We start from the raw sequence: 8714 nt of genomic DNA on the forward strand, positions 1-8714 counted from the left end.
TTGGGCGTGCAAATGAGACGTTGCGCGTGATGCAAATCAGCGGAACTTCGAGCGTCGTTTAGGATGCCTTGGCCTGCGCTGGCCTCGCTACACATGAACCAAAGCGATCGGCCCTCTGCACTCAGGCCAAACCCGTACTTGGACCTCCTCTCCGGAACGGATCCCATAGCCCTAATTGCTCGCAAGATCTCCATTTCCGCACCTCTCCCTACGCTCGCAGATACCCCGTGGCGCCGAGAGTTTTTGGCCTTGACGTCCTCGTTGTGAGCCTCGACTCAATCTTCCCGCACTCGCTTACTCGCTCCCTTATTTGGCTCCCGCACTTCAAAAAAAAATAAAGGGGCTTACGAATCGAGGATTGGCGCGACGAGCACATGGTCCTGACTCGACCCGACACGGGGCACAGCCGTGGATGAAGTGAACCAAGCCTTTTGAGAGCAAGCAGATCCTTGGTGGCGCCTTCTCTGCAGGCAGGGTTCTTTGGCTGGCGAAGGCTTCGCTACTCACCGCAAGGTTGAGTACAGCGGCACGTAGATGGCGTGCTCCTGCGATGGCATCGAGCAGTCTCTGTTCTGCAGCTGCTCGAGCGTCGTACGTGTCGAGAGTCGGATATGAGTTGTGCGTTCCGGAGCCCCAGATTCCGGTGCTTGCGAGCTGAACCCGGAAGCTTGTGGCTTGCGGGGGATGCGGCTCAATCTTGTTAGGACATGGCGACGAGGTGCCCGGCCCCCAGGGAACAGGTCATCGATCACAGGGATCAAAATCCCTTCAACAAGGTCCGGCTTCCAAGGATGAGGTCATCGATCACAAGGACCAAAACCCATTCAACAAAGTCCGCTCCAACCTGCGCGTGATCTCCTACGCTCGCGACTCGATGAATCGCAGCCAGGCTTCGGCTCTGCGGATACCGAGGGTCGATTGCCGCAGAGGGATCAAGACTCCTCATCAACGTCCGCTCTAATCTGCGCACGATCTCGTATGCGCACAACTCGATGAACCAGGGTGGATCGCCGCCCCACGCGGACATTTTGCCGTCCGGAGACCCGAGTGCGGCGTCGTGTCGAAGCGAGAGGCTTTCGAGAGCACGTCAGGCTGGAGCGTACTGGCGCTCACTGACGGTGCGACCATGGATACGAGTTTGAGACCGTCCTCGTCTGGGGCCCGGTGCAATACGTCGACCCCTCGTCAAGCAGCATCCGAGAGCGTTAGCGCGTCGAGCTCGTCGCCGCATGTCGAGCCGATGGCGGCTGTCAAACGCTCGAGTCCGATGCCTCCCTTGCCTCGCGCCGCAGAACGTGCCGCGTTCCCTCCGAGCGGAGTGTCCGGGAGAGGCGTCAACATGCGTGTCTCAGTCAGAACCGCCACAACAAGCGGCCCTTCGCACATGCTTTAGATTCCGTGAGAGTGTTCTGTAATAGCCTGTGCAGAAACTACACACCACGAGACCGCTTCGAATGTGATGCTTTCGGACGATGGCAATGCGCAACTAGAGCTTGCTTCGCAGCCATCCGAGCATGCCGCTGCCCTTCTTCTCATTTGGCAGCACCGATCGTTCGACCCACTCCTTGAAGTGCTGCACCACGACGCCGGGGAGCTCGTTCTGGACCCAGTGACCACTTCCTGCCACCTCGATAATTTCGGTCTGGGGTACGTGTTTGAGCATGGTCTTGCCCATGGCGGGTGGAACGGCTACGTCGTCCTTGGGCGAGATGAGCAGCGCGGGGAGCGATTCGGGCAGCGTCTTGGATGTGAGCGCACGGTCTTCTTGCCAGTTGACCTCGCGCGTGCGGTACCAGCTGAGCGGACCCTCCATCCCGCGGCTGCGGAAGATGCGCTCGTAGTGCGCAAGCTGCTCACCATCCAGAATCATGCGGCCGAGATACTTGAGCGGGATGTCCGAGAACTCGGGCATGGTGATCAGCTTTTCCAGCTTGCCCAGCAGATGCCAGTCCCGGATCTCTTCGTCGTTCTCGGAGTCGGCGCTAAACAGACCGGGGATCATGTAGATGATGGCCAAGAAGCGCTCCAGCTGCAACATCAAGGTATACACATGAATGGCGTTCGTCAGTGCGCTGCGGTCAGATGGAAGCGAAGTTCGCGGCTACTCACGTGCTGCTCGATGATCTTGGTGCTCCTCTCTTCGGAAAAGAACTTTTGGTATCCAAAGTTGGGCACGTTTTTCACCACCATGTCGATGGACAGATACTTGGATGTAGGTGCTTGGAAGGGCACGCAGAGACCGGCCACGCCCATGACACGCTCGGGGTACCACTGAGCGAATCTCCAACCGAGCCACGAGCCCCAGTCGTGGCACAGGACGATGACGCGACCATTGCGGCCGTCCGAGGTGAGGCTCTCTGCGCCGTATTCGGAGCCCTGAGCGGCACGTGCGTGATCGAGCAGGCCGTTGAGGTCGATCGAGATGGCGCGGCCTCCGTACTCTGCGAGGCGCGATTCGGTGCCCGGCGCGGTGGATGCGGCCGAGGTGGGCGGCGACGAGGTCAGACCGTATCCGAGCAGGTCCGGGATGATGAGTCGGAAGCCGGCGAGTTTCAGCGGTGCAACGACGTTCCTCCAGCCGTAGGAAAAGTCGGGGAAGCCGTGCAGCAGCAGCAACGTTGCTCGCTCAGGGATCCCGGCAGGCGGGCGGTGGTCGAGGTAGTGGTACCTTCGCTGCGTCGGCGTCGCATCCGGCCGCGACGGCGGCGTGGTCATTGGCGTGGTGTAGAATCGAGAGGCTGTTGCGTCGAGCATTGTTGGCGATATGATCGATGCAAGGAGGAGGACGATGGTGGTGAAGCTGCGGAAGGACGTGCGTGTCGCCAAAGACGCCGCCCGGCAATGGAGTACAAAATTGCGGGGGCAACTGAGCCGGACGCCGGCTACCAAATGTCGCCGTCAGCGCGCACGGATGCTCGTGCTCTGAAAAGGTCTAACATGGAAGCAGAAATCTTAGGATCTAACACTCGGGTTCCAAAATGTCGGGTGCAAGCTTCGCCCAGCCGTCCCCACACTGCACGACCGGTTCTCCTACCGAGTCTGCCATTCGTCAGACTGAGTGTGGGGAAGCAGAGGTGGGGCTGTGTGGAAGAGGCCAGTGCAGATTGGACAGCTGGTCTTGGCACGGCCCAGCGCAGAGACGGCGTTACGAGAAGGTTTGTCTTGGCAGGAACGCGCCAGGCCGGGGGAGCAGTGTTTGATGCGCGGCTGCATGGTGCCACGCGACCTTTGCTTGGGATCAGCTGCCAAGGGCCACTGCCAAGCTTCATGCAATCCGCCGCAACGGGCTGCAGCAACCAAGCTGTCACCATTCACTCCCTCGAGACGAGATGCCGTTCAGCGTCGGTCGCCACCACAGTGCTTACTGCTATAGCGAGTCGCACCCGGCCTGTGAATCGACTTCCAACTGATGCAATTGGTGGCCGAGAGAGGGAGAGAGAGGGCTGGTCTGGATCAGTGTTGCTTCGCATCGCCTTATCAGGACCTGCCAGCGAACCACGCTCGAGCGAGGCTCTGAACATCGATCCTGAAGACAATGCAATGGCTTTCACTCGCTCGCTCGAGTCGATACAGAAGCAGCTCAAGTGGCCAAGGGGTGACGGCAGGCGGGGGCGGCGGCTGTCTTTCGCGTCCCGACCATCTCCGACGATTACGCGGATTGTCGGCTGGCGGAGCACAGGTCGGCAGGACGGCAGGGTCAGGCTGGGCTGGCTGACTCGAGGAGTCGAGGCGATGTGGAAATTGACTGCCATGCGGATGGATCGCCACACCGAAATGCCGGCCAGATAGGCCCATCTGAGATCGAAAAGCGAGCCAGGCACCAACGCTTGCCGCCCATTACAGCCTCTTCCGATGCCATTCGGCCTACGCCAATTACGGCTCCATCGTCGAGCGGATACTCGAGCATCTCACGGCCAAGAGGGTTGGCTTGGCAGCCCGTCAAGCCGTCGACGCGGAGCTCTGCTTTGGCGTAGCTGAGCTGACTATCTCAGCCAGGCGAGCCAGGCGAGACAGGCTGACCCGCCGCGTTTCACGAGTTCGGCTCGGCCGCGCGCGCAGAGGCTGTGGCATCGGAGCGGCCGAGGCGGCTCAATGAATTTTCTTCCGCTTGAGCTTGCCGTGGTGGCGCTGGACTTGCGCAAATAGTCGGGGGTCGAGACCTGGCCTGGCTCTCCCTCTCTCTCTCGCCGTGGCAACAAGGCGTGTCTTGGACCGGGTGCATCTCGTCATTCATGCATACGGCCTGCAGCCCAACGGCGGGACGGGTGGGCGAAAATGCAGAGGCTCACAGCCGCTTCCCGTGCTTCTGCAGTGCACCTGCGTCAGCGTCTGGCACTATCTGCCGCTTGTCTGTTCGCCCGCCCGCTTCGGCTGCCACGCCCAGTTACAGTGATTGGCAATGGCCACAGAGTGTCGCCTTGGCATCCGTTCCTGCTGCGTCGTCGGGGCGACTCCGACTGGAGCGTGAACAGCAACACTCCCAGACACGCACTCTGAGTCAAAGCGTATCTAACGGACCTCCGCAGCGCATCGAGGGTCGGAGCATCTTTCAACTCGCTTGCCCTTGCCCAGATTGGACGCTTGCTTTTGCTTAGCCTCATCCTCCTGGCTTTCCCACTCAACCATCATCTCCTCGTCAACAGTCCTCGTCGCCGACCTTCGACACTCGACATCCTCGATACCAGGCACACGGCACACGGCCCCGTCGTATCGCTCCCATAACTCTCGCTCACCTGAATCCTTCGCGGCTACAACCTCCCGACCGCCATTTTCTACCTCGTTGCTCGAGCAACGATCCGACGACGTCTTGCGAGATGCACGCCACAGAGAAGAACCGCATCTCCACCTGCTCCACAGACAACGGCTCCGTGGACGCACACGGCGGTGCCAGCCTCGCGCCCGTGCTCTCCAACCAATCGGCCAGCTCCGTCGACGCCAAGAAGGCAGAGTGCGGCTCGCCCGTCTCGATCTCGGTCAGGGACGCTGCTGACGCTCAATCGCCAGTCACTTCAGCACCGCATACCCGCAGCTCTTCACACGCCTCGGCAGCAGCTTCACCATCGCGTTCGGACAACATGCCAGCCTCGGCCGCGGTGCACCTCAGCACGCTGCTCGTCACGGGCCAGCGCAAGACGTGGAAGTTTGGCCCCAACGAGACCGTCGAAGCGGTGCGAAACCACATCTGGAACCACTGGCCCGAGTCGTGGCCGCAGCCCAAGCCCGAGTCGTCGGCCTACTTGAGGCTGCTCCACCTCGGCCACATCCTCGACTCGCCCGAACTCACGCTGGCATCGCGAGGCTGCAAAGCCGGCACAACCACCGTCGTTCACATTATCATTCGATCGCTCCCACCACCGGAGCCCACCAAAGTGGAGCAGGGTAAGTTTGATCCCACATGCTCGACCCAAGGCCGTGGTACACGTCGTTCTGACCCTCTTCCTATGCTCACCAACTGTATGCCATCAGAATCGCCCGTCAAGACCACGGCAGCTGAGCCAGGACAGGCACGTCGAGGCACCCGCCAGCAGGAAGACACACCCGGCTGCAGCTGCGTCATCTGCTAGTCCGATGCATCTTCGCTCTTGATCTCTCCTTAATTCGTTCCGACCGCACCACTCTCCGTCTCTCTGCATTCGACATTGGCTCATCCGCATCGCACGTGGTTTCTCTTCCTAATCGGCTCGCTGCAACACCGCTTCACGTCGTCACGATTGCAAAGGTCCAAGCTGGCATCCGCCTCCTTCCCGCCGTCTTTCCGTTTCTCTTTTTCTTTTGCATGGTTCGTCTCGTCGTCTTGTATCACTATCTCTGATTGTCTCTCCGTGTACTTTGTACCAGGCTCAATGCATTTGCATGTTCTGCCGTTTCCGCTCTCTGTGAATGCATACCCGCTGTGAAAGTGGCTCTGCGGTTCGAGCGTGTGGCTTGCAGGTAGGCGCTACAAGTAAAGTGTTAGACCGCATGTGCGGGTGTTGGAGGAGGAATCCCGCAATCCGAGAGCCGAAAGAGCGGTGGAGGCAAAAGTGGAAAATTTCGCGACTGGCGGGTGCGGGAAGGGAAAAAGCCAACAACTCGAAGTCTTCTCGCCAAGGCTGCCTCCTATACTCTGACCATAAACTCGACCTGGACTAGTTTTGCGACGATGGCAGGACAGAAGCGTACACGTAGCAACGAATCTGGAGGGCCGAGCAAGCGCGGTGGTGGCTCTGCCACGGTGTACCGCAAGTCGGCCAAGAAGCAGCGATCGGATTCGCAGGACTCGCCCAAGCCGGTCAAGAAGGTGGTACCGCAGCGCACACGCCCCAAGGATCAGCCCAAGCCCAAGACGAAGCACGAGTTCATCCAGGCCAAGAAGGCGGCAGCAGCCAAGGAGAAGTCAGAAGCGGATGCGGCGCGTCGTGCCGAAGAGGCGGCGGAGAAGAAGCTGCGCGCCAAGCAGAAGCCCACCAAGGGCAAGACTTCCAACGGCGCCTCGCAACCTGCAAGCATCCTGATCAAGCCGTCGCAGCCTACATCTACGTTCAAGATCGTGGCGGGATCGTACGAGCGTCTGCTGTACGGTCTGGAGGCGACAGTGGGGCCTGCTGATGCATCTTCGTCTGCATCGGCAGCTGCGGCGTTCAACGTATCGCTCAAGCCGATCTTCACGTTCCCGGCGCACATTTCTTCGATTCGAACCGTGGCTACTGCGGGAGCGGAGTCCAAGTGGTTGGCGACGGGGGGTACGGATGAGGTGGTCAAGGTGTGGGATCTGCGCAAGCAGCGCGAAGTGGGACAGCTCACGGGACACGAGGGAACGATCACGTCGCTGGTGTTTGCTTCGCGCACCTATCTGCTCACGACGAGTGCCGACTCGAATATCAACCTGTACCGCACGCGCGACTGGGCGCTGCTGCGTACGCTTAAGGGCCACATTGGACGCATCAACAGCGCGGCACCGCATCCGACGGGACGACTGGCGCTGAGCGTGGGCTCGGACCGTACAATTCGAATGTGGGACCTCATGCGTGGACAGGCAGCCGCATCGACGCGCATCGGCATCGAGGCCGACGTGGTAAGATGGGACACAACCGGCGCCAGATTCGCAGTGCTCGCCTACCGCCAAGCCATGATCTTTGGCACGGACATGACCAAGATCGCTGAACTCGAGGAGACGCGTCGCATCGGCGATCTGTGCTTCTTGCGTGTTAAGGATCGAGAGGCAAAGGAGCACGAGCTCTTGCTGGCTGGACTCGAGGATGGCATTGTCAAGGTGTTCGATCTGGACGCCAAGGTGGAGCAGGCTGCCAAGGAGGCCAAGGCTGCCAAGGAGGCCGAGAGCGATGCCGAGGATAGTGATGACGAGGAGGAGGAGGAGGAGTTGGCGCCACTGGTGGAGGTGGGACGACTGGTTGGGCACAAGAACCGCGTTCGCTCGATTGCCGTTCTTCCGGTCAAGGTGAGCGAGGGCGCGCGCTCGTATGTTGCGGTGACGATCTCATCGGACGGCTTCATTCGCACATTCGACCTCAGCTCGATCGTCAACAAGCTCAGTGGCGACACACGACCATTGGGTGCGTATGCGGCCGAGGTGGTGTCGGTGGAGAGTGTGGCCGAGTACGACACCAAGGGCACTCGTCTGACGTGCCTGACCGCTGTCGGTGTTGCGGGCGGTGCGAGCGCGGACGCCGAGGAAGACGAGGCGGAGGACGAGGTGATCGGTAGCGACGATGACGACGCCGAGGAGAGCGACGAGGTGGACGAGCAGGCCGAGGACGACGAGCTCAAGGCGCTCGAACGTGCGCTCAAGGATGCGCAGGCCCAGGGACTCGATCTGGAGGACCTCGAGGCGTTGCTCGATGGGGAGGATGACGATGACGACGAGGACGACGACGAAGATGTCGATGAAGATGTCAGCATCGACGACGACGACGACGAGGCGGAAGGTGAGGACGAGGACGAGGACGAAGGAGAGCTCGAGTAGTTCAACCAGCCACACTCAATACCATTGTTTGGACTCTTGTGCCCGATTTGTTCGGCGATGTGATGGCGAGGTGAGATTCTTCCGATCTGTTGCGACAGTGGACGTGCAGCGGCCGGGTTAAATTTGACTTCTTTGGCAATGTATCTGGCAGGGTTGCGCGAGATTCTCGGGGCTCACCACGCCAATCATGATCGGCGACGGGCCGAAGCGAGGCCAACCTTACGGTACCGCCCCGAATTCGCACATCGCTGCTGTTGGAGGGCGCAAACTCGAGCCGAAATGCGGGCAGCGAAATAGGGGTCACAAAATATAATACACAGCACAGCACAGCAAAGCAAAAAAGACCAAGACGCTTGGATGCATGCACGGCTGCACGGCTGCATGGACGCATGCGCCTCGGATCCTCGATCTTGGTGGTGAGCGATTTGCCTGCAACTACCGAACGGCGTGGAGGGTGCGTTGTTGGTAGCAATAGCAACGGCCAAGAGAGCGTCGGCATGCAAGTCAGTGAGTGTCGGCGCCTGAATCCCACTCTGCTGCCTTGAACGAGGGGTGCAGTAACTAACTTAGCGCGTGCGTTGGGATGGCCAAGCACGCGTGTGTTGCGATAGTGTGTTGCGAGTTGGGAGCTGCACCCTTGTTTTGGCTCGATGCGCGGATCTTCCTGAAACCCCGTCTGCCTCGAAAAACAGACTGGCGCCGAGCCGAAAGGAAAAAGCAACCGAAAAAGCTTCCAAACGGAAACATCCTC

The 8714-nt window shown here is 60.1% G+C and overlaps 3 protein-coding genes across 3 annotated transcripts, besides 3 other annotated features; 2 read left to right on the plus strand and 1 right to left on the minus strand.

The window, feature by feature from the left end:
- The first annotated feature begins 611 nt into the window (after positions 1-611).
- Positions 612-618: a sequence feature (In-frame stop codon was detected at splice-junction site;~hypothetical protein).
- An 86-nt stretch (positions 619-704) lies between these two features.
- Positions 705-950: a sequence feature (In-frame stop codon was detected at splice-junction site;~hypothetical protein).
- Positions 951-1001: 51 nt separating this feature from the next.
- Positions 1002-1393: a sequence feature (In-frame stop codon was detected at splice-junction site;~hypothetical protein).
- A 93-nt stretch (positions 1394-1486) lies between these two features.
- On the minus strand, positions 1487-2754 carry PAN0_093d6683 (epoxide hydrolase; the record flags this gene model as incomplete). Its single annotated transcript, XM_014797884.1, has 2 exons — positions 1487-2029; positions 2110-2754. The coding sequence occupies 2 exons, from the start codon at positions 2752-2754 to the stop codon at positions 1487-1489; spliced, it is 1188 nt and encodes a 395-aa protein (XP_014653370.1).
- Positions 2755-4814: 2060 nt separating this feature from the next.
- Positions 4815-5564, plus strand: PAN0_093c6684 (ubiquitin-like protein 3-like; the record flags this gene model as incomplete). The annotated part of the gene is made up of 1 exon (XM_014797885.1): positions 4815-5564. One exon carries the CDS (start codon positions 4815-4817, stop codon positions 5562-5564), a length of 750 nt encoding a protein of 249 aa, XP_014653371.1.
- A 578-nt stretch (positions 5565-6142) lies between these two features.
- Positions 6143-7963, plus strand: PAN0_093c6685 (WD40 repeat-containing protein; the record flags this gene model as incomplete). Its single annotated transcript, XM_014797886.1, has 1 exon — positions 6143-7963. The coding sequence occupies one exon, from the start codon at positions 6143-6145 to the stop codon at positions 7961-7963; it is 1821 nt and encodes a 606-aa protein (XP_014653372.1).
- Between the last annotated feature and the right edge of the window lie 751 nt (positions 7964-8714).

This window comes from Moesziomyces antarcticus (genome assembly GCF_000747765.1).
Source record: "Moesziomyces antarcticus DNA, scaffold: scaffold_v10093, strain JCM 10317, whole genome shotgun sequence".
Lineage (NCBI taxonomy): Eukaryota > Fungi > Basidiomycota > Ustilaginomycetes > Ustilaginales > Ustilaginaceae > Moesziomyces > Moesziomyces antarcticus.